We start from the raw sequence: 26,022 nt of genomic DNA, 5'->3' as shown, positions 1-26,022 counted from the left end.
TGGAAAGGAAAATGTACATGGGCGCATGGAGGGTTTGATCTGTTTTTAGAATGAACAGAATGACTGAATCTCCTAATATTGAATTAACATATATTAGGAAGAAGGGGATAGAAATCCAGACGTGGATGTTTTCTGCTGAGAAAGAACACTGCAGGTTGGAATTTGGTGTCATTGACAGCTGACATAATGCACCAGGCATGTATAAGGAGTTCTGAACATTGCTTCCTGAAAAGAAAAATAACAAGAGAATAGATGATATTGAACAAGACATCATTCTGGTGTCATTGCAAGACTTCCAGGAGCCAAACTACAAAAGATCAGAAAAAACAGGCTTGGATTTACACCACCGATAGGAAGATAGGCATTGCCAGACTTGATCGGACCCATAGTTCATCTATCCCAGTATCTAATGGCCAGTGCCAGTTGCTTCCGAGGAAGGTAGAAGAAGCCCTGCAATCAAGAGTCGTCAGATAACCTGCTCCCAGAGGAAGTTTCCTCCTGACATGCACTAGTTAGACAAATTTTGTGGTGTAAATCAGAAAGGTTTATAGCCCTCCCAAGACTTTTTAAAAAATCCTCACTACTGTAATTGGATAACTTTTGAGTTCAGGAACATTGACTACAATGTTGTCACTGCAGATTTGGTGGGATAATACACATGACTGGAATATTGGCATAGAAGGAATGGTAGAAGGGAGAAGATCAAAATAAAGACAATAGATTTCAAGAAGGCAGACTTTAGCAAACCCAGGGAGTTGATAGGTAAGATCCCATTGTTAAGTAAGTCAAAGAGAAAACACAACTGAAGAGAGCTGGCAGTTTTTCAAAGAGACATTTCACAAGAGCAAACTGTCCCATTGCGTAAGAAAGATAGGAAGTATGGCAAGAGACCACCCTGGCTTAACCAGGAGATCTTAAGTGATCTAAAAGTCAAAAGAGAGTCCTACAAAAAGTGGAACCTCGGTCAAACTACAAAGGATGAATATAAACAAATAACACAAGTATGCAGGGAGAAAATTAGAAAGGCCAAGGCACAAAACGAACTTAAACAAGCTAGAGACATAGAGGGTAACAAAAAAACATTCTACAAATAAATTAGAAGCAAGAGGAAGACCAAGGACAGGGTAGGCTCAATACTCAATGAGGGGGGAAAAACAATAACAGAAAAGGTGGAAATGGCTGCGGTGCTAAATGACTTCTTAGTTTTGGTTTTCACCAAGAAGGTTGGTGGCAATTCAATGTCTAATTTAGCAAATGCCAGTAAAAATGAGGCAGAATCAGAAGCTAAAATTGGAAAAAGTCCAGAAAAGAGCAACAAAAACGATTAAAGGTCTAGAAAATGGGCCCTTCAATCTAGCACAGAAAGTTATAACATAGTCTAATGTCTGGAAGCTGGAAATAAAGCATCAATTTTGAACAGGGAGAGTGGTGAGAACATCTTTTACCAAGGGTCATTATAGATTTTCATCTCTGCGAATTTTTAAATCAAGACTGGCTGATTTTCTAAAAGCTCTGCTCTAGGCTTTATTTTGGGGCCGTTCTCTGGCCGGTGCTATACAGGCTGTCAGACCAGAGCGTCACAATGCTGCCGTTTGGCCTTGGGCTCTGTGCATTTCTAAATTTGTACAGTGGTGTTAATAGCACTTCCTGACTGCACAGGGTGTTGTATTGTAAACAGGTTAAAGGTTGTGAGGCGCTCGCGTGCTACGATAATTGGGGCCATAGCTCAGTGCCTTTGATAGATGTCAGCTCTGTGTGCCCTTTAAGACTGATTTGGGCATTAGCTGTTGAAACTGACTTCTTTCCAACACCCCTTGGTGATGAGGACAGTCATTAGCACAATGTCCTTTTACGAGGTGTTCTGGGCTCCTCCCACAGCTCTGCATTCAGAGGGGAAATCGGGACGTCCTGTAAGAGAGAAAAAGATGTGGAGTGTGTCGCTGGACAGTTGCTGTGTCTGATCTTGATCCCCCACATGCTCCAGGAACAAGTAGACTGGCTCTAGTGATGGAGACAGACCTGAGACCCTGGATTCTGTGGTACGGTGTGTTGGCCACTGGTGTTAATTAGTATAGGCTGCGTGCATGTGCCCCTGTGCAGATGCTGTCCCAGCTCTGATTAGGAAACCAAGACGGCTCTCACGATCGAACGAATCGACACGACCATGGATTAGCTGAGCAACGAAGGCACCCAAGCCAAGTTTATTGCGTGCGGCACAATGAGAAGTGACTTACAGAGTATCTCTGGGTCAGTTTCGTATAGGCGGCGTTACAATGGCCACGGCCCAACGGCGGGACTTTCTGTTATCCCCTAGACCGGACGCCAGTATTCCTTCTGACACCCTCTTTTTATAGATTGTTACATACACTTTCGTTCTGCCCCCTTTGACGTAGGTAGTTGCCACCCTCTTGACGTAGTCTAATACCACCTTTTTCCGTTCATTGGCTGATTTGGGCAAAACAACTCCATGTATCACATTTTGTCATTTCTATCCATAAAAGTGTCATTTTAGAGAGTTAGTATCTTGGTACCTCCTATACCTGCTACATATTTTAGTAATATTTTGGCAATCTTGCAGTATCAGCACTTTCCTGTGCCAATTTCAGTTAACTTGAGTGACCCCTTATACTTCTGTTCACTCGGCTTTTTCCATTTAGGCCTTAGCCTGTTTTACAGGCCTTAATCTCTCACTTCTTACTACACTCCCCATAGACCCTTATTGGTTACATTGACACCTATAAAATGAATATTAACAACTACGTAATGAATATAATTATACCCACCCCTGTTTGTTGTTTACAGGATTACCTGAGAGGTCAGGCATTACCATACAGAGGTCAGGCACATCACCTTAAAACCTATTCATTTTACACTAACAATCTTTGAAGTAAAGGCATGCCAGGGGAGAAGGCAGATAATGCTTCTTTCCCCCCAAGACCTTACTTAGAAGTGGTGATAGTGCCTCATTGCAGCACAGATGGCCAGAAAGGGAGAGGAGAAGAGAGATAACAGACTCAAACTAAAATTCAAAGAAACAAGATTTGCCCTAGCCTTCACCCGTTCCCTGTAATTTAGGGCTGGCTACGTGTTCAGCTTTTAACTCTTTACTCTCCTACAGTATAAATGTTATGCCAAAACTTTTCATTGTCATACAATTATTACAAACCAAACTTTCATTCCATGCATGTCTATGCAAAGCCAGCCACAGACGTGTTGGAATCTGTACAGGAAGGAGCAGGGGTAACTTTACTACTTAATGACTTTAGCTGTAGAAAGTATTGCAGAGATATTCCAAATACACTTTGCAATAGGTTTGTGCTATTAACTCTTTGTTCAGTGAGCAGTTGTATGATACTGTCTCCTGCCAACTGACCAGAAGCTTTTTCGAGCTCTTACATTCAGAATTGTGCACACAACTCTGCTACACTTGTGCCAGACTTTCCAAAAAGTCATGAGACACCAGAGCAGCAGTCTGTGTTTCAGTGAAGCATAGACACAAGGTGAAGGAAAACAGATTATAATAGTGTCTGTACGTAATTTACATGCATCACCGGTTACACGAGCATGGCTAAAGTAACTTCCAACTCAACTGGATATTAGTGGAAAACTAGTGTGTGCACTAGTCACTCTTTGGGACATCAGTCCCTCTCCACCCCACTGAAGTAACTGTCTGTGTTAGCTTGTAACTAGCCAAATATCTACAGAACCCTTTCACTGGGGGAGTATGGGTGTCCTGTGAGGCTAAAGAGAACCCTGAGGGATGAGCGACCTGTCTGGAGCCAATCAAGACTGGCCAGGCAGAGCTTTAAGATACAATGGGCCCCGCTCAGATGTGGAGGCCCAGAGAGGGTGTTTGTCGGAAGGTCAGAATTGCAGAATCACACAGGCTACAGAACTCATAGCCACAAGATATCAATGGGGTCAAGTCTTTAGTAGGATTCAAAGATGGAATGGATGTTTATATGGGGAAAGAGAAAATTCAATTACAGTAGTGGGGATTTTTTAGAAAAGGTTTGGGAGTGCTATTAGACATATTTTATGGTGTAAATCAGGAAGTTTAAATCAGGAGGAAACTTTCCCTGGGAGTAGGTTATCTCACAGCTGTCTACTGCAGGGCTTCTTCTACCTTCCTCGGAAGCATATGGCACTGGACACAGGATACTGGGATACATGGACTATAGGTCTGATGCAGTCTGGTAATGTCTATCTTCCTATCAGTCATGCCTATCTTCCATACCGGGTCAGACCAATGGTCCAGCTAGCCCTGTATCCTCTTTTCCGACATTTACCAACAGCAGGTGATTCAGTGGGAATGAATAGAACATATAATCCTAAAGTGTAAATTCAAGGCTATGTTTTTGCTGCTGTTTCTTGTGCTCCAAGAAGTCTCTAGGCTTGCATGGAGATCAGAATGATGTCGTGTTCAATATCATCTAATCTCCTGTTACTTTTCCTATCAGGAAGTAAAGATCTAAATTCCTCGGGTCTCCCAAGTGCATCATGTCAGCTGTCAATGACACCAAATTCCAACTTGCAGTGATTCTTCTCACCGGAATACCTGGGCAGGAAAACATTCATGTCTGGATTTCTATCCCCTTCTTCTTAATGTACTTAATTTCCATATTAGGAAATTCAGTCATTCAGTTCATTATAAAAACGGATCCGACCCTCCATGAGCCCATGTACAGTCTCCTTTCCATGTTGGCCATCACAGACATTGGCATACACCCTACCAACCACTATACATCCTACCAACCGTACTGAGCATATTCTGGTTTAACTCTAGGGAGGTCTGCTTCGATGCCTGTTTTGCCCAGCTGGTCTTCATCCTCTCGCTTACATTTATTGAATCCACCGTGCTCTTGTCGATGGCCTTTGACCGCTTTGTTGCGATCTGTAACCCACTGAGATATGATTCCATCTTAACACCACCCAGAATAGCCAAGATGGAACTGGGGTCTCTGCTAAGAGGGGTGGTCCTCATATTCCCACTCCCCATTCTCCTGAAACAGTACCGATACCGTCATGCCAATGTCCTCTCCCATTCCTACTGCCTGAACCAGGAAGTCATGAAGATGGCTTGTTTGGATATCAGAGCCCACAGCATCTACAGCTTCTATGTTATGCTCGCTTCACTGGGGTTGGACGTCCTGCTCATCCTCCTATCTTATGTGATGATCCTCAAAACAGTGCTGAATATCACATCCCATGTGAAGCGTCTCAAGGCCCTGAACACCTGCGTCTCCCATGTCTGTGTCGTCCTGCTCTTCTACACTCTAAAGATTGGCTTGTCTGTGATACACAGATTCGTGAAGAACTTTTCTCCATTGGTTCAGACTGTCATGGGCAACGTCTATTTGCTGGTCTCGCCTCTAATGAACCCAATCATGTACAGCGTGAAAACCGAAGCCATTCGTGCGAGGATAATCAAGGTGTTCGTCAAGTGAAGGGTCAGTTCATCACCTGGCTCCAGAACTGATGATGCGGGAGATGAAAATCATGAGCCCCCTTTTCTATCCTAGAGACTTCCAGAGGACATGAGAGGACATGAGCTACTGATCCCCATCACCTGCTGATAAGGAAGGACAGCGCACTGGAGGAACGTGACCGAGGCAGGCAGCAGTATTTACAAAGTCTCGGTGTTTATGTAGAGACAGGGGATGGGTGGGATGTTATCACATAAAGAGCTGTATTGGTGTCAGCTCAGACCTCAGAATTGTTGTGGATACGTCAGTACAGAGAATGGACATGGATGTTTTGTCCCATTATCCATGACCTGTCACTGTCTCATTTCTGGTTAAACACCCAGGGGCCATGAGAAAAGCTGCAGAGCTGTTTTGCAGTCACAGACCTGGCCCTTCCTCTGCACTCTGGCTGCTGCATGATCCATGAGAGCAGCACCAACTGTGAGTGGGGCTATTTCAGATGCAGGGCTGCCCCCCCTTTCCCTGTGTTCTCACCCAGGCACCTGTGACTGAATTGTGTGAGAGAGAGCTGGTGACCGAGGCCTGGCAGACTCTGAGCCTCTACACAAGCGGATAATAGCCGTGCCCTGCCCTGCCTCACAGAGGTGGCGGGAGGATGAATATGTTCAAGGTGCTCAGATACTCTGAAGAGGGGGCCAGGGGAGACCCTAAGATCAGGCCTGCCAGGGATCCAAAGAGGAAGGCCACTGACATTTGGCTGTCAGAGGCCACAGCCTTACCACAACTTCCTGTGACAGCTGGCCTCTGGGAATCCCAGTGACTCCAGCCCTTCTGTGTCTGGGGCAGATCTGGGGGTGCTCTGGGGTGACTGTTGATCTGCTCCCCACAGGGAGGTTTAGGTGCTGGATCTCTGAGGGGAGGGTTGGAGTGTCACGGGGAAGCCAAGGGTTTCAGGCCACGCACCAGACTGGTGTTCTCAAGCCATTGGGGCTGAATGGGTCTAACTGCCAAAAAATAGAGCAACGGCCACGCAGGGCATCATCTTAGATGGCCTGGCTGGGAGAAAGCAGCCTATGGGTAAAGGTCAGCTTCACCCCTTGGGCCTGTCACACAGACAGAGCTGAGCACGATGTTGACTGGGCCCAGGCTTACACAGGGAGGCTTTCAGAAAAGGCTGCTTCCTCAAGAAAGGGGCAAACAAATGGAATGGTGCTCTCTCAGAGACACAGGGAAACCAGGCTGGCTCCCACAAGGTCCTTCACATCCCTTAGGCCGGTTCTGTTCCTGTATCTCCAGAGCAAAGCCTGTCTAACTTAGCCTGTAATGATTGTTGTGATGGTGCTGAACCACTATACAGTATTGCAATGGACAAGTTTGGTGAGCCTGAGTGCTAGAGAATTCTGGGAGAAGGGCGTTTTAGCACTAGACAGTGGAAAATCACTGAAAAGGCCAAACTTGCACTTGACACTGACATGAGCCCTGCATGTTTGTCCCAGCCCGACATACACAGCTGTGCTGATGTGGAAGACCAGTGGTGATAGTCAGCCAATGGCCAGTTCGCCTAGTGTGTACACATGGAGGTGGGTAATGGTGAGTCTGGGACTAAGTGAGCTAGGTCAGCTAACCCTGTAGAGCAACGTGAAATTAGGTGCCTGGTGAGTAGTTAATGAAAAGGTGAATATCATCCCATCTCTTTAGTTCCCTTCCAAATTATGGACTAATTATGATATGTGAGATGATATGCTAGCAAAGCATATTGTGCACATCTTGGGGACATGTGACTCCTTTGGAGAAAGGGTGTAATATTAGGAATATCACATGTCATATATCTATATGTAACCCTTCTGCCAGACCAAGTCGGCAGCAGCAAGGGCCGGGTTCTATATCTAGGGGTCCCTGTAAATGATACAACACCAAACTGGCTCGAGCCCCCACCCAGTCACCTGGGAAATTACACACTATCCCCTGGGCGCCCTCCAAAGGGCAATACTTCCCCTCTCGCAAGCACAGAGTCTGAGTGTAGAAAGAAACCTTTTAATAGCAAAACAGATAACACCGCACTGGTTTGGGAAACAGTGCAAACAGAGTTCATGAACTCAATGAGCCAAACCCATCCCAGAGTACAGGTCATGTCCTTCGCCTCTCCCTTCCTTCTTGCCCCAGTACTGACCGTCCTAGTTGCAATATCCACCTCTCAGGTGTGGCTCCGCCCCGTATGCCGCACCGGTCCAACACAGGCTTGTCCAGGCCCCCTCTGCTGCTGTCTCCTATCGCCTGTGGGCCTCACTGAGTCCCCCACCACTGGCAATGACCACGCCGATCTCCCACCGACTGCTGGCACCAACCGCGCCTGGCTCCCGCCGACCGCTGGGCGCCCTGGGCTGGCACCGACTGTGCCGGCCCCTCCGCCAACCGCTGGCCGCCCTGGGCTGGCACCGACTGTGCCGGCCCCTCCGTTGACTGGGCTGGCACCGACTGTGCTAGCCTCCCACCAGAGTTGCCTGTTGCCCACTCAGCTCTGTTAGTGGTCAGGCAAAGTTTTCCAGTTCCTCTACTGGTTCAGCTCTTAGTGATTTCAGCTCTTAATGATTCCAGCTCTTAGGTAAACTTCTGATGTCATACAGGAAATGTCCCTGCTTTCAAGAAACAAAAGACTCCAAGGTGAGTCATTAAGTCTATCTTTTAACAATGGGAGGCAAGAATCACTCCCTGCCTGGGGGTAGCCCTTTTGCTTGGCCCCTGCAAATCCCAATAGGAGACTCCTCCACCTCCACCTTTTCCAGGCTGAAACGTCGGCCTGCCATCCTTGGGGAGCTCTGTCTAGTTTGGGGCAAAGTGTTCTATCATAACAGACTAAGCACAGTTGTGCTGACATCTGTTCATACAATTGAAGGACAACATTTAATTACCCCAGCAGTTAACACAAAAGTGGTTTGTAACCCAAACCCAGCCCTGCTAACCATTTCCCATTATGCTCAGCACCTAGGTAAATTATGCTAAGTACTTAATTGTACTAATGCAGATACAAAGCCCATGCAAATAATGTGCCCCCCTTTACTCAGACACTCAGACCTTGCTTACATATACACATGTATGTATTCAAAGAGGCTGCTGGACAAAGAGGGACTTTAGGACCAGAGGGCCTCGGGGTAACCAAGACCCCACCTCGAGGGACTCAGAAAATAGAGTAAGGACCTGAACGGACAAGGAAAGCAGAAAGAAATAGTCTTCACCTAGATGTTGTAGCTATGCCTGTTTTTTTAGCTAATCAGGATACTATGTGGGGCCAGCAGAGTTCCTGAAGGTTTATGGTTTGGGGAATTGAGGCTTTTTAAGGATAGTCTAGTCTGACCCCCTCTATATCAGAGGCTACAGAATTCACTCATTTACCCCTGTTGGCTGCTGTTTGATGAAAGCCTAACTTGTGTTCATCTGTAAAGCATATCTTCCAGGAAGGCATCCAGACTTGATCTGGAGATATCAGGAGAAGTCACCATTTCCCTTTTGAGATCGTTCCATTGATTAATCACCCAAAAATGTGCGACTAATTTACAAATTTAATTTTCCAGTCAATGGTTCTTCAGATACCTTTCCCTGCTAGATTAAAAAGCCCTGTGAAGGTGCTTGAATACTGTAATCAAGTCAGCGCTCAGTCTTTCTTTGGATAAGATATGCAAGTTCTGCTCCTGAAGCCTGTCCCAGGTAGGCATTTTCTCCAGCCCCTCAAAAACTTTTGTGACTCTTTCTGCACCATCTCCAATCTTTCAAAATCCTTTAAAAATTGTAGGCACCGGAACTGGATGTAGTATTCCAACATTGGTTTCACCAATGCTGTCTAGAGAAGTGAAATCACCTTCCTACTTCTACTCACTACACCTCTGTTCATACAGCCCAGGGTAAGTTGGAAATGACAGAGGAGAAGAAAGAGCTGGGTGTGTCAGTCAGTGCCAGGGTGACTGTGAGCCACCAATGTGATGTGGCTGTGAACAAGGCAAACGAGCTCCTAGAATGTATCAGGTGAGACAGGGAAGTATCAATATAATGATACAAGGCATGCGTGAGCCCTGCTGTGGAAAACTCTGTGGAAAACTCTGTGGAACTCTGTGGAAAACTCTGTGAAAACTCTGTGAAAATCTGGTCAGACTGACCCAAGTGCAGAGAAGTTTTGGCTGCTTTAGCTGAACAAAACGCAGGCCGAGCGGGGGCTGGATTGCTCTATAAATAACTCGGGGTAAACACCAGGGAGGAAGAAGAGCTATTGAAGGAGCAGTGGGGGGCAATAAAACCGACTAGTTTTAAGATGGGCCTTGGCATGTTTCTGCCCTGGGGGATATCCTGGGGTCGCCTGCCATATCCGGGGGCCGGTCTCCCTGTCCCAGGAGCTCCCTTCCAGCCCTGTGTTCCTATGGGTCACTTTAGCCCATTCCGTGTCACACTGGAAGTTCATGTTGGGTGGGTTGTCCACTCTGACCTCTGATCTGTGCCCTGGCTGTTGGACGATTTGTCCTGTAATAGACTCAGGAAAAAGCATGACTCGGCATTATTATCTCAGAAAGGAGTTGGTCATGGGTTCCTGTTTACTTAGTGATGTGACAGGAGTTTAATTCCCTGAGTATTCGGTAATGTAGCATGCAGAGCTCCAAGCTGCCCACACCCCAGCCACTAGCCCCTAGAGATGAAGGATGGGTCAGAGGTTAAAGTGCTCGCCTGGGACTCTGAACTGGCTTCCCTTCCATGCTCTTCCACAGCCGTCTTCTGTAACCTTGGGCAACTCACTCCGCTCACCTGTGCCTCCCTAATATGCGTTTCAGTACAACTAAATGCAAAGGTACACATCAAGGATCAAGGAATACAGGATGGGGGACTCTATCCCGGGAAGCAGTGACTCTGATAAAGATTTGGGGTCGAGCTGAACATGAGCTCCCAGTGCGATGCTGGAGCCAGAAAAGCTAATGTGACGCGGGATGTACAATCAGGGGAGTCTTGGGTTATGAATAGAGAGGTTATTTTACCTCTGTACATGGCACAGGTGATATCACTGCTTGAATATTGTGTCCATTTCTGGTGTCCACATTTCAAGAAGGATGTTGATACATTGGAGAGGGGTCAGAGAAGAGACACCAGAAGGATGAAAGGATTAGAAAACCTGCCTCAAACTGATAGACGCAAGGTGCTCGATCTATTTAACTGAATAAAGAGAAGGTTAAGGGGTGACTTGATCACAATCTGTAAGTATCTGCACGAGAAGCAAATGTTTAACAATGGGTCCTTCAATCTATGAGAGAAAATTATAACACGATCCAATGGATGGAAGCTGAAACAGACAAATTCAGACGAGAAAAAAAGCGTAAATTTTGAACAGGGAGAGTAGTGAGAACAATTTACCAAGCGTCATGGTAGATTCTCCATCACTGATAATTTTTAAATCTAGTCCAACCCCCTTCTCAAAGCAGGACTAACCTCAGCTAAATCATCCTAGCCAGGGATTTCTGAAGCTGCAGCTTAAACACCTCTAAAGATGGAGATTCCACCACCTCCCTAGATAACCCATTCCAGTGCTTCACCACCCTCCTAGGGAAAAACTGTTTCCTATTATTCAACCTAGACCTTCCCCACTGCAACTTAAGATCTTTGTTCCTTTTTCTGTCATCTACTACCACTGAGAACAGCCTAGCTCCATCCTCCCTCGAACCCCCTTTCAGGTAGTTAAAGGCTGCTATCAAATCCCACCTCATTCTTCCTTTCTTCAGAATAAACAAGCCTAGTTCCCTCAGCCTCTCCTCATAAGTCATGTGCCCCCTAATCATTTTTGTCGCCACCCACTGGACTGTCTCCAACTTGTCCACATCCTTTTAGTAGTGGGGGGGCCCAAAACTGGACACAATACTCCAAATGCAGCCACACCAATGCCGAATAGAGGGGAATAATCAATTCCCTCAATCTGCTGGGAATGCTCCTATTAATGCAGCCCAATATGGTCTAGTAGAGAGTAACCTCAGCCCCTGTTATAGTGCTACAATGGGGGCTTGGTGAACGTGGTTTTAAAAGTGAAATGCATGAGTATTCATGGAAATCAAATGGCATTTCACACATGAAAGTCACCTATTGCTCTCTTTCTGGCTGTCTCTGTACTGTATTGATAAAATACACGCCACTCTGGAAAGGTATTGTGACAGACAAGGAGCTGAGCTGCCATAATTATGAATGTTTAGGTTAAACCCAATTCTTAAGGGATTTGGGAGCTACTCAGTGATATTGAATGGTCTCTTCTCCATCCCAGAGCACAGTGTACCTCTGGAAATGGGACCTACTGAGAAATCCTGACTCAGGGCTCAGGGTATAGGGGTTTTCACATTCCGGACTCTCTTTGTATCCACACAACTACTCTAGGACCATCTGCAGCTACCTGGGAGCACAGGTTCATCGGTGATGTGCTACCGGGGCCTGTCACAGTAGCCGCTACCCACAGGATCTGCTGAAGGGGCCGTTATAGAGGATGGAGGGGGCTGGATGGAGATGGGAAGGTTGGTAAGAGTAGCTGGTGAGAGATAAATTGGGTGGGAGTTTTACACTTTCCATACCCAGAGTGCAGCCATAGACTCAGTAATTGCAAGATTCATTGCTGTTACGAGAAAGAGGCCGATGATAAGACTCCAAATTGTTCAGGGGATATGGGCATGGCCATGGCAACTGAATTTTCAGTGGAAAATGATCAGTTTTCTATGAAAATCCACCCGCGAGAATGAATGAAAGGGAAACATTTCACTGTGGGTCAAAATGTTTCATTGGGGAAATTCCTCTCTTTTCCAGCCCAGCTCTAGTTCAAACCATGAGCTGCTGTCACTCATGTTATCTGACCCACACCTCTGGTCTCCTAGAGGAGGGTATTGTAACAATGCAGCCCTTCTCTGCTGGCCTCATGAAGGAGCAGACAGAAGAAACTTCATACGCCCACTGGCACCCCCACTCTTTCATGGGGTCACAAAACCACCCACTCAAACCTGGCCTGCCAGCTTTGCTCAGCTTTCATGATACAAACAGTGCCACAATTCGTGAGGACAGAGAACAGGTACAATGAGCACAGAAGGAACGCCAGCCAGACATGGGCTGATTTGAGACCTGGGACTCCAATCAAGATGAAAGTGGAAGCACTGAAGCTGCTGTTGTTGGAAGCTGACATGTGCGGGGTGTGATCCTATTGTCCAGCTGCCTTTACAGAATCATGGAATGAAAACTATTCTAGTTATCGGCCTCAGACTGAGTGTTATCAAAACCAGTACCTCAGTGTCTCTAGGGGTTTTATAATCTGCAAATATTTCCCAGTACATTGCATCAGTACTGGCAGCTGTAGGCCCTCATATTGGAACAACAGACAGCCAAATGTCAGGGGTGTTGCTATTTTCATACCTGACAGATGTGATCTTAGGGTCTCCCCTGGCCTCCTCCTCAGAGTATCTGAGCATCGTGAACATATTCATCCTCCTGCGACCTCTGTGAGGCAGGGCAGGGCTATTAACTGCTTGTGCATAAGCTCAGAGACACTCTAGGGCTTGTCCACAGTCAGACAGGGCAAGGGAATGAACCCAGCTCTCCTGACACACAGAACAGAGACCAAACCACAGGACCAGCCTCCCAGCTGGACCAGCTGGATTCTTGCTTCCTTAGAGCTGTCCCACTGCAACTTGAGACCATTGCTCCTAGTTCTGACATATGCTACCACTGAGAACAGCCTACTTCCATCCTCCCTGAAACCCCCTTTCAGATAGTTAAAGGCTGTTATGAAATCCCCCCTCACTCTTCTCTTCTGCAGACTAAACAAGGACAGTTACCTCAGCCTCTCCTTGTAATTCATGTGCTCCATCCCCCTCATCATTTTTTGTACCGTCCGCTGGATTCTCTCCAATTTGTCCACATGCTTTCTGATGACTGATTTGGGGATACTCAGGAGTGGAAGGGATTTTTGGGGCCTGGTGGGCGGCAGAGCTGGCGAACTTTTGATGGCAGAGAGGGGCAAAAGAGTGAAAGATGGAGGAGAGTGAGGAATGGTGAGAATCAGCAACCATACTGATGGCAAATAGGTCTGAGTGCATATGAGACGCCACCAGTGCTGGTGGTCGGGAAGTCATGGAATGGCTGAGTGACAGGGTGTGTGGGAGTGGGGGATGATGGGTGAGGACGCTGAAAGGGATCAGGTGATGGTTGGAGAGGGCAGTGCTTGGTCATGGAATGATAAGACATCAGTTGTGAGGAACTTCTGAGACTGTGAATTGCCACACGTCTCAGCTCAGCCAAATTGGGTCAAAGCACCCTGGATTAATGAAGACACATCCTTTCCCCCTCTTGTCACACAGGTATAAAGTCAGTGGCCTCAGAGATCACATTCTGCAGGTGTATTTTCTCACTTTGTCACGAAGCTCTTTGGTTTTGACCCCATAAATGATAGGGTTGAACATGGGGGGCACGAGGAGATAGAGGTTGGCCAAAAGGACATGAACATGGGCAGCGATGCCCTGACCGAACCTATGTGTCAGGGTGGAGAAGAGGCCAGTAGTACAAGTCATAACAATCACACAGAGGTGGGGTGTGCAGGTGTTGAGGGCTTTTCGGTTGGCTTTTTTGGAGGAGATCCTGAGGATGGCCCTGATGATCAGCCCGTAGGACAGGCCAATGAGTGTCATGTCTAACCCGATGATCACTAATGATATCACCAGGCTGTACATCCGGCTGACTGTAGTGTCCCCACACGAGATCTTCACCACAGCAATGTGCTCGCAGTACGTGTGGGGGATAACGCGGTTGGCGCAGAATGGCAGCCTCCGCAGTAGCAGGGGCTCTGGCAGAATCAAAAGAACAGCTCCTATGAAACTCACTAGCCCTAGCTTAGCGATTCGCGCGTTGGTGAGGATGATGGCGTATCTCAGAGGGTGACATATGGCGATGTAGCGATCGAAGGCCATTATCACGAGGATGGCTGAGTGCATAACACCAAACACGTTAAGGAAGAATATCTGGGTGAGGCAGCCGTCCACAGTGATGCCTTTGGAACGGAACAAAAATATGCACAATGTCTTTGGCACAATGCAGGTAGACATGCCGATGTCTGTGAGCGCCAGCATGCAGAGCAGCAGGTACATGGGCTTTTGCAGAGTCTGCTCTTTGCCAACTACAAACAGAACCGTGAAATTTCCCAATAGGGCGATGATGTAGCACGTAGAGAAAGGGATGGAAATCCAGATGTGGGCATCTTCCAGCCCCGGGATGCCGTTTAGAATGAATGTTGATGGGTCAGAGGGGGTGAAGTTGAAAGCTGACATGAGAGGGTTGTGGCACCAATCACGCTCAGAAACGCTCAAGGTGCCTGTGAAGGGAGAGAAACACAGTGAGGGGGTTTAAGCCCTTGGTAACAAATACTATGGTAAATATTTTATAGTTACTAACAATCTAGGAAGGCGGGTGAGCAGTGAGGTGGCAGATCCCACAAAAAGTGGGAGATTGTAAATAAAAAGAGGACGGGTGATTTATTCACAGTGATCTGCAGTGGTTGGTAAACTGGGTCGAAGCAAACAATATGTGTTCTAATATATTTCTGTAGATGTATATGTCTATGAACAAAGAAGGAAGACAATACTTACACAGTGGGGGACTCTATCATGGGAAGCAGTGAGTGTGAACAAGATTTTGGGAGTGTGATGGAATAATTAGCTAATCATGAGGTCCCTGTGTGAGCCTGTGGCCAAAAGAGCTAAAGTGATCTTGGGATGATAAACAGGGGAATCTCACATTGAGGCAGAGAAGTTGTTTTACTTCTTTTCTTGCAGTGTGCAACTGCTGCTGGACTAATGTGTCCAGTTCTGGTGTCCGCAATTAAAGTTAGATGTTGATTCACTGAAGAGGATTCAGAGAAAAGCCAGAAGAATCTTTAAAGATTAGATATCCTGCCTTACAGCGATAGACTAAATAGATTGAGCTTTTTGAGTCTAACAGAGATGGTTTAGGGATGACTTGATAACAGTCTACAAATACCCACATAGGTAAGAAATATTGAAGGATGAGGTTTTCAGGCTAGCATAGAAAGGTCTAACAACATCCAGTGCTTGTAAGTTGAAGTTAGACAAATTCTGAGTATAAAAAAGGTGTGAACTTTTTAAGCAGAGAGAGTAATTAACTATTGGAGCAATTTACCAAGGTCATGGCACTGAGAATTTTTAAACCAAGTTTGATGTTTCTCTTTAAGCTCTCCCTGTCCGTGTACACCCCCCTCCTCACAGCCAAAACCCCCAATCCTGCCCCACAGTGATCCCACTAACCCAGGACCAAAACCAGGTGCCAGACACACCACTCAGTGACAGCTCGTACAAATATTTACATAGCCTGGGTTAAACTCTGGGTCTGGCTGCACCAGGGAAAGTGGGGATAGAGGAGAAGCAGCCTTCACAGCCTGTCCAGGGGTGAAGGGGACCCCAGCAGCTGCTCAGGGTGTGCAGGGAAAGAGAGTGGGACAGACCTGAGGGAAGAGGAGAGAGTGTGACCCACCCCCAGAAGCTGTGCAAACAAATCAGATGTAGATTCCTTGTTTTATTGCATAAGTGAGATAGAGAGAATTTTTTCCTTCCCGGTTATGATAATGGTACAGCGCTGTTTAGTGGGGCATAAGTGGACTCCATCCTGTTAGTTTCTTGAAGTGAGCTCTTTACTGAATCTTGTACTAATGAACCTGAAAATATCTTGATAAATTCTCTTTGTGTGAGTGAGGAATGTATGTGCAGGGCATAAAAAGACACCGACCTAAACTGCTCTGACAACAGAAAGGGGAGTAAAGACACGAACTGCCATCCTGTCCCTGAAGGCCGAAGAAAACCTATCAACGACCCTAAAGTGCAAATTAACGACCTAAGTACAGAAGGTTCCACCCTGGGAACAAAGAAAGTTCAGAAATAAGAAGCTTGTCATGCTTGCAATTAGCTGGTAATTAACAACTATACTGAACCCAAAGGCATCATGACACGGCAAGGCCATAGACTGACATGAGAGCCAGCAAGTATCAAAGATGGGTAAAAACATGGACACTTTGGGTCTCGTTCTGCAATTGTCATTTGGAGCATCAGATTTGTGACTGACAGAGGCCCAGTTCCCTCCTCCTGCCCTGCCTAGTTGGCCACTTGGGCAACTCAAGCATTGCATAAAAGGACTGGTCATTATATCACAGCAGCTTGCAGAACTTTATGAATGTGTGTGTGAACGTGACAGCTTTTTGATATTCTTACATGGACAATAAATGTGGCATACTGCCTTGTCCCCCTGAATATGATTCTGCCAGTCTTTTCTTTTACAGGTATAACAAGAGGACGTGGAGACTAAAAGGAGCCAGCACAAGTAACTCTTCCTCAAAACGACACAAGCTTTAGTATATACCTGCCAGTTAGAAACCCAGACACAACTTCCTGCTGTTGCTTTTCCATGTTGGCAATTGCTGAAGTTTGGTCACAGGAGGAGGGATGGGCTGGTTGGAGGAAGGTGTCAGATACAATCTACTACAGTGTGTCCACATTACATTACAGCCTGAGACACACCGTACCTCAGGAGATTGCGGGAGGCCTAGTTACACTTCTTTGGTGTGTGAATTAGGCAGGATGTGTGCCTGGATCTACCACAGTGAGATTTCTGACACTGCCTTGTTTCCTCTAAGCCAGAAACATGCTTTTATTTTTACTGTATTTTGGTGCTTCTCATCCTCTATGGAACCAGAGACGCAGGGGAACAGACAGAACAGACCCCCTCCAAAATTTATACTGTAATTGTTTTGAGCTCTAAGCTGTGAGTTTAAGATTTCAGCTACTCTCCTCTCAGTTCTTCTCTCATCCAGATGAGCTCACCCATCCTTAGGGGTCGCAGGATGATTCCAGTAGGAGTCACTGAAGGCTCATGACTGGTGGGTGAAAATCAGGCCTTTTATTTATGTCCCTAAATATGGGTTTAGGGTGAAATCCTGTCTCTGATGGGAGATTTGCCTTTGATGTGAATGAGACCAAGATTTCACCCTTACTGTAGAACTTTAGGCTCCCTGCTGTGGAGATCCTGGCTTCAGGTCCTGCAGCAGCAAGAGCTATTCTGTTAAGGTGCTGAAAGGAAGATCCCCAGTTTATGTGGCATCCTGAGACAGGGCATGAAAGAGGGGGATTTCAAAATACAGGGGCTCTGATTTTGCTCTCAGTGATACCAGTGTCAATCTGGAGTGAGCCACTGAAGGCAGAATGTGAGAGCAGAATCTGGCCAGTCTGTAAAGCCCTGTGTGACCCATTTGTGTTGTGAAATCTCAGCTCTCACACATACCCACTGCAGAGTCTTTGACTGCATGTATTAACCTGGCAGTGAAGTTGCTGAATTGGAAAATTTCAGAGAACCAGAAAAAAAACCACACAGACCAAAAAAAGGAAGATACTGAGACAGATAGAAGGAGACTGAAAGAGACAAGGAAATTATCTTAAAACAAAAATTTGTCTCAATGACTTACAATAAATCTTTAGCTCCCTATTTAAATCCCATGGAGTTTCTGACAACACTAAACAGTTCCAGTCTACATGCTGGGGAATTCCGGCCCAGATTGTTTTTCATTGGAACTCTTCCTGAGCCCTTAGCACTAAGGTTATTGGAAAAAACAGGCAACTCACCGAAATCCCTGCAGCAGAGAGGAAATCTCCTAACTGCGACCTGAAAATCAGTGTACGAATCTCACATCTGAAAGTCACAGTGCTGGACAGAGACCTTTATGAAGCCCCTGTGCAGTCCCTGCTGGAGTCTCAGATTGGCCAGGACTCTGGGAGGATTCCCTGCGCTCTGTGAGCAGTGGGAAGAGCTGAAAACAGACTTTGGAGAATTTTAGTGTAAGTGCCTCCCCTGGGAGTGAAGAAATGATTTACCGATAACAGAGGCTCAGATTGTCACAGCAAACTGAGACTTGCAGACTTGCTAGAGTTGTCCTGCACTGCTAAAATCCCAGAGAGAAAAGAAGAGCCAAGGGTTAGACGTGCTCATTTCTCTATCAGCATTTCTGTGCTGCTGCTCATTGTCATAGAACCTGAGCATCTGCTGCTGCTTTCGGCTCATGACAACATGAGGTATCCCTGAGACCACGATGTGCACGTGGACAGGCTCTTGCACATCCTTGTTTCAAACGTAGGATTTCTACACTGAGTAACAGTCCGTCCTATCCGCTAGCCTCTCCCGGACAGAGGGCAGCACAGATTGCCGCAGCTTAGTCATAAACCCCTTGGTGCAATATCCTGCCATGGGGAACAAGTTCCCTGTAGCCTGTGGACTGACGGTCTGTGTCTTTTTAGCCCAGTTAGAGTAACTGCACAGGCTGTCATTGGAGTAGGGAGGATGGAGGGAGATGTTCAGAGGCGAGTGAGGTGCCCATTGTCCATCCACATTCAAATGGACTTCTTTGTTCAGAAAAGCTGGTTACTTGCCATATTTGCTATTCTCTGCACATCGGGATGGTTTGTTCCTGTGACCTTAGTATGATTTTTTTTTAAATACAGCCAGCTCTCTTGGACTCCTTTCCCCCTCATATGAGCATCCCAGGGGATCCTGCCCATCAGCTCCCTGAGGGAATCAAAGTCTGCTTTTCTGAAGTCCAGGGTCTGTATCCTGCTGTTCTCCTTTCTTCCTTCTGCCAGGATCCTGAGCTCAACCATCTCATGGTCACCGCTGCCCAGGTTACCATCCACTTCTACTTCCCCTACTAATTCTTCCTGATTAGTCAGGCATAACTTCCCTTTACATAAACCTTGCTGACTCTTCCCCAAGCAATCATGTTCATCTATCTGTCTGCTAGTTCTGTTCTTTACTACAGTTTCAAACAATGTGCCTGGTACCGAAGTCGGGCTTGGTGGTATGTAATTATCAGGATCACCTCTGGAGCATTTATAAAAAATTGCCATCACATTAACTCTCCCCAAGTCATCTGGTACAAAAGCTGATTTAAAGGATAAGTTACATACCACAGTCAGTGGTTCTACAATTTTATGTTTGAATGAAACTGCAGAACTCTTGGGTGAATCCCATGTGGTCCTGTGCCCACGTATTACTGTTTAATTTGCCAATCTCTTGATGACAAGTGCTAGATAAAAGCTAGGTTTGATTATTAAGCCCTGGATGAGGGATCCCTGAGCCTGAGTCTCTTGTCATGACTCCTGTGTGTGCGACTCTCACTCACACACCCAGCTGTGCTCTGTCTTGGGGCAGCACGGTGGATGAGGGGGCTCCACAGATGTGTTGTGTGCAAAGCCATGGGCAGGGCGGGTGCTGCCCGAATGGCTTCTCTTGGGGCTCCCGCTTGAATCCTGTCTTGGAAAAGACTCAGTCACAACCATGTGGGTGAGGGCGCAGGGGAAGGGTGGGTGGCCCTGCCCATGGAATAGCCCCTCCCACAGCTGGTGCCGATCTCATGGATCACGCAGCAGCCTGAGTGCTCAGGAAGGGCCAGGACTGTGACTGCAAAACAGCTCTGCAGCTTTTCTCATGGCCCCTGGGTGTTTAACTAGAGACAGGACAGTGACAAGTCATGGAGAATGGGACAAAACATCCACCTTCCTTCTGTACTGACTGTATCCACAGCAATTCTGAGGTATGAGCTGACACGGAGACAGCTCTTTATGCAATAACATCCCACCCATCCCTTGACTCTCAGACACAGAGTCTTTGTAAATACTTGATGAAAAACCCTAATAATCTTTGCCTGAACGGGTTTGGTTTTCATTCTGTACATGATTGGGTTCATCAGGGGCAGGATCAGCAAATATACATTGCCCAGGACAGTCTGAAAGAAGGGAGAAGAGCAGTTTACAAATCTGTATATCACTGACAAGTAAATCCCTGGTATGTAGGAAAGCAGGATAATGCAGACATGGGAGAGGCAGGTGTTCAGGACCTTCAGGCGCTCCGTGTGGGATGAGATACTCAGCACTGTTTTGAGGATTATCTCATAGGATAGGAGGATGAACAGCAAGTCCAACCCCAATGAAAAGACTGTTAGAAAGAAGCAATAGATGATGTTTACTCTGATATCTGAACAAGCCACCGTCATGATCTCCTGGTGGAGGCAGTAGGAACGGGAAAGGATGTTGACTTGACAGTATCGGTACTGTTTCAGGAGAATGGGGAGTGGGAATATTTGGGCTACCCCTCTTGGCAGAGACACCAGTCCCATCTTGGCTATTCTCTGTAGGGTTAAGATGGAAGCAGATCTCAGCGGGCTACAAATCGCAACAAAGTGGTCAAAGGCCATGGACAAGAGCACAGAGGATTCTGTGAATGTAAGTGAGTGGATGAAGAACAGCTGGGCAAAACAGGCATTGTGTCTGATCTCCCTAGAGTGAATTTCCTAATATTGAAGTAACATACATTAGGAAGAAGGGGATAGAAATCCAGACGTGGATGTTTTCCTGGCCAAGTATTCTGCTGAGAAAGAAGACTGCAGGTTGGAATTTGGTGTCATTGACAGCTGACATAATGCACCGGGCATGTACAAGGAGTTCTGAACATTGCTTCCTGAAAAGAAAAATAACAGGAGAATAGAGGATATTGAACAAGACATCATTCTGGTGTCATTGCAAGACTTCCAGGAGCCAAACTACAAAAGATCAGAAAAAACAGGCTTGGATTTACACCACCGATAGGAAGATAGGCATTGCCAGACTTGATCGGACCCATAGTTCATCTATCCCAATATCTAATGGCCAGTACCAGTTGCTTCCGAGGAAGGTAGAAGAAGCCCTGCAATCAAGAGACGTGAGACAACCTGCTCCCAGAGGAAGTTTCCTCCTGACATGCACTAGTTAGACAAATTTTGTGGTGTAAATCAGAAAGGTTTATAGCCCTCCCAAGACTTTTTAAAAAATCCTCACCACTGTAATTGGCTAACTTTTGAGTTCAGGAACATTGAATTCAATATTGTCACTGCCTACTTTACAGCCCCTGTCACTGAGTCACACCCCCAGTGGCCCCCAAAGAAACAGGGAAAGACGCTTCATAAGGACCGTTGCACCCTGTCTGAGCAGACACTGCCTGTCTGACACTGTCCTGACACTGTCAGCAAAATCAGCTGCCGCTGCACAAAACATCTGCCCATCTCAACAGCTGGCAGCCTTTACCCTTCCCTTGGCGTTTGAACAATTTAAAGACGGAGGAACCTGCCAACGTACCCAATGCCTGTGAGAAGGGGAGCAGCTGCCAGCAGAGATCTACACCCTAACGGAGAAGGAGGCACAGGAGAGCTTGCACAGGCAGCAGGCAGTGTCTGCTCAGACAGGCTGCAACTGTCCTTATGAAGCGTCTTTGCCTGTTTCCTTGTGGGCCACTTGGATACCTGGGACCCTCAGCTGATTGGTTCAGTGTGTGCCGAGTGGTACCGATGATGCTGTTACAGCTGTAATCTCGCTGCAGTTCAGTAAAATAGACTAATAATAATAGTTATGTAGGGTCAGATTTTCTCCCGGGCAGCCCCCTTTCCTGTATTACAAACTTCGGGTGCAGGCTGGGAGGGAAGATTACACACAGCTCCTACCTGGAAATTTCCCTCAGATAGTTCCAGTAGGGGACGTCACTTCCCTTTTCCCTGAGGAATAAAGGCCATATTGGACTCAAGCAAAATCCACCTCAACACCAGATCAGCTCCCCACAATCTTTGTGATGTAGGAAATTTGGACCGAGGGTCTCAGGTCTGTCTCCATGGCGAGAGAGACTCTCCTTGTTCCGGGAGTGGGTGGGGGGATCAAGATCAGACTCAGCAGCTGCCCAGAAACACACTCCAGATCCTTTGCTCTATGACAGCACATCCGATTCCCCCTCTGAATGCAGAGCTGTGGGAGGAGCTCAGAACCTTTCGTAAAAGGACATTGTGCTAATAACAGTTCTCATCACCAAGGGGTGTTGGAAAGACGTCAGGTTCTCCAGCTAATGGTCCGAATCAGCCTTAGAGGGCACACAGAGCTGACATCTATCAAAGGCACTGAGCTATGGCCCCAATTACCATAGCATGCGAGCACCTCACAACCATTAACCTGTTTACAATACAACACCCTGTGCGGTCAGGCAGTGCTATTTACACCATTGTACAAATTCAGAAATGCACAGAGCCCAAGGCCAGATGGCAGCGTTGTGAGGCTCTGGTCTGACAGCCTGTATAGCACCGGCCAGAGAACGGCCCCAAAATAATGCCTAAAGCAGAGCTTTTAGAAAAAAATCCAGTCTTGATTTAGACATTGTCAGGGATGGAGACTCCACCAGCCCTTCAGTCTAGCAGAGAAAGTTATAACACAGTTTAATGGCTGGAAGCTGGAAATAAAGCATCAATTTTGAACAGGGAGAGTAGTGAGAACATCTTTTACCAAGGGTCATTATAGATTTTCATCCCTGCGAATTTTTAACAACTACATAATGAATATAATTATACCCACCCCTGTTTGTTGTTTACAGGATTACCTGAGAGGTCAGGCATTACCATACAGAAGTCAGGCACATCACCTTAAAACCTATACATTTTACACTAACAATCTTTGAAGTAAAGGCATGCCAGGGGGAGAAGGCAGATAATGCTTCTTTCCCCCCAAGACCTTACTTAGAAGCAGTGATAGTGCCTCATTCCCAGCACAGATGGCCAGAAAAGGAGAGGAGAAGAGAGATAACAGACTCAAACTAAAATTCACAGAAACAAGATTTGCCCTTGCCTTGACCCGTTCCCTGTAATTTAGGCCTGGCTACTTGTCCAGCTTTTAACTCTTTACTCTCCTAAAGTATAAATGTTATGCCAAAACTTTTCATTGTCATACAATTATTACAAACCAAACTTTCATTCCATGCATGTCTATGCAAAGCCAGCCACAGACGTGTTGGAATCCATACAGGAAGGAGCAGGGGTAACTTTACTACTTAATGACTTTAGCTGTAGAAAGTATTGCAGAGGTATTCCAAATACACTTTTCAATGGGTTTGTGCTGTTAACTCTTTGTTCAGTGAGCAGTTGTATGATACTGTCTCCTGCTAACTGACCAGAAGCTGTTTCTAGCACTTACATTCAGTATTGAGCATACAACTCTGCTACACTTGTGCCAGACTTTCCAAAAAGTCATGAGACACCGGAGCAGCAGTCTGTGTTTCAGTGAAGCATAGACACGAGGTGAAGGAAAACAGATTATAATAGTGTCTGTACGTAATTTACATGCATCACCTGTTACACGAGCGTGGCTGAAGTAACTTGCAACTCAACTATATTTTAGTGCAAAACTAGTGTTTGCATTATTCACTATTTGGGACATCATCAGTCCCCCTCCACCCTACTGAAGGAACTGTCTGTGTTAGCTTGTAACTTGCCAAATATCTACAGAACCTTTTAAGTGGGGGAGTATGGGGGTCCTGTGAGGCTAAAGAGAAGCCTGACGGATGAGCGACCTGTCTGGAATCAATCAAGGCTGGCCAGGCAGAGCATTAAGATACAATGGGCACCACTCAGAAGTGGAGGCCCAGAGAGGGTGTTTGTGGGAAGGTCAGAATTGTAGAATCACACTGTGCTGAAGGAGGCTACGGAACTCATAGCCACAAGATATCAATGGGGTCAAGTCTTCAGTAGGATTCAAAGATGGAATGGATGTTTATATGGGGAAAGAGAAAATTCAATTACAGTAGTGGGGATTTTTTAGAAAAGGTTTGGGAGTGCTATTAGACATATTTTATGGTGTAAATCAGGAAGTTTAAGTCAGGAGGAAACTTTCCCTGGGAGTAGGTTATCTCACAGCTGTCTACTGCAGGGCTTCTTCTACCTTCCTCGGAAGCATATGGCACTGGGCACAGGATACTGGGCTAGATGGACTATAGATCTGATGAATTCTGGTAATGCCTATCTTCCTATCAGTCATGCCTATCTTCCATACTGGGTCATACCAATGGTCTAGCTAGCCCAGTGTCCTCCTTTCTGACATTTACCAATGGCAGGTGATTCAGTGGGAATGAATAGAACATATAATCCTAAAGTGTAAATTCAAGGCTATGTTTTTGCTGCTGTTTCTTGTGCTCCAAGAAGTCTCTAGGCTTGCATGGAGAGCAGAATGATGTCGTGTTCAATATCATCTAATCTCCTGTTACTTTTCCTATCAGGAAGTAAAGATCTAAATTCCTCGGGGCTCCCCAGTGCATCATGCTAGCTGTCAATGACATCAACTTCCAACCTGCAGTGATTCTTCTCACTGGAATACTTTGGCAGGAAAACATTCATGTCTGGATTTCTATCACCTTTTACTTAATGTACATTATTTCCATATTAGGAAATTCAGTCACTCTGTTCATTATAAAAACAGATCCGACCCTCCATGAGCCCATGTACAGTCTCCTTTCCATGTTGGCCGTCACAGACCTTGGCATATCGCTATCCACCCTATAAACCGTACTGAGCATATTCTGGTTTAACTCTGGGGAGATCAGCTTCGATGCCTGTTTTGCACATCTGTTCTTCATCCTTTTGCTTTCCTTTATTGAATCCACCGTGCTCTTGTCAATGGCCTTTGACCGCTTTGTTGCGATCTGCAACCCACTGAGATATGCTTCCATCTTAACACCGCCCAGAATAGTCAAGATGGGACTGGTGTGTTTGCTAAGAGGAGTGATCCCAATATTCCCAGTCCCCATTCTCCTGAAACAGTACCGATACTGTCAAGCCAACGTCCTCTCCCATTCCTACTGCCTGAACCAGGAAGTCATGACGATGGCTTGTTCTGATATCAGAGTTAACGTCATCTATGGATTCTTTGTAACAATTTCTTCAGCAGGGTTTGACTTCCTGCTTATTCTCGTATCTTATGTTATAATCCTCAAAACAGTTCTGAGCATCACGTCGCACGTGGAGCGCCTCAAGGCCTGAACACATGCGTCCCCAATGTCTGTATTGTCCTGCTCTTCTACATACCATGGATTGGCTTGTCCGTGATATACAGATTCATGAAGATCTCTTCTCCCTTGGTTCAGAATGTCTTGGGAAACGTCCCTTTGCTGATCCCATCACTGACGAACCCAATCGTGTACAGCATGAAAACCAAACCCATTCGTGCCGGGATAATTAGGGTGTTCATAAAGTGAAGGGTCCTTTCGCCACCCAGCTCCATCGTTGGTGACACGGGAGATGATCAACTGATCTCGCTCAACAGCTGCTAAGGGAGGACAGCGCACTGGGGGAACGGGATGGAGGCACGCAGCAGTATTTACAAAATGACTGTGTTTGTGTACAGCCAGGGGATGGGTGGGATGTTATCGCAGAAAGAGCTGTAGCGGTTGCAGCTCACACCTCAGAATTGCTGTGGATACAGTCAGTTCAGAGAAGGAACATGGAAGTTTTGTCCAATTCTAAATGACCTGTCTCTGTCCCATTTCTGGTTAAACACCCAGCAGCCATGAGAAAAGCTGCAGAGCTGTTTTGCAATTGCAGTCCAGGCCCTTTATGAGCATTCTGGCTGCTGCATGATCCATGAGAGCGGCACCAGCTTTGGAGGCCAATAGAATCAGTCAGCCCCTTAAAGTTCTCGGGAGTTTTGGAGCTAACCGAGGCCTA

At 46.4% G+C, this 26,022-nt stretch overlaps 1 protein-coding gene and 2 pseudogenes across 1 annotated transcript; 2 read left to right on the top strand and 1 right to left on the bottom strand.

The window, feature by feature from the left end:
* The first annotated feature begins 1,238 nt into the window (after positions 1-1,238).
* On the top strand, positions 1,239-5,447 carry LOC137151516 (olfactory receptor 51G2-like; annotated as a pseudogene).
* A 3,581-nt stretch (positions 5,448-9,028) lies between these two features.
* On the bottom strand, positions 9,029-17,303 carry LOC137151515 (olfactory receptor 52P1-like). The gene is made up of 3 exons (XM_067545775.1): positions 17,300-17,303; positions 13,842-14,784; positions 9,029-9,119 (listed from the first exon to the last, which is right to left on the bottom strand). Exons 1-3 carry the CDS (start codon positions 17,301-17,303, stop codon positions 9,029-9,031), a joined length of 1,038 nt encoding a protein of 345 aa, XP_067401876.1.
* A 7,672-nt stretch (positions 17,304-24,975) lies between these two features.
* On the top strand, positions 24,976-25,553 carry LOC137151514 (olfactory receptor 51G2-like; annotated as a pseudogene).
* Positions 25,554-26,022: the final 469 nt, after the last annotated feature.

The sequence above is a fragment of the Emydura macquarii genome, unplaced genomic scaffold, assembly GCF_026122565.2.
Source record: "Emydura macquarii macquarii isolate MOO-44397 ecotype Brisbane River unplaced genomic scaffold, CSIRO-AGI_Emac_v2 contig_1096, whole genome shotgun sequence".
In the NCBI taxonomy this organism is placed as follows: domain Eukaryota; kingdom Metazoa; phylum Chordata; order Testudines; family Chelidae; genus Emydura; species Emydura macquarii.
This window is presented reverse-complemented; position numbering and strand designations above follow the sequence as displayed.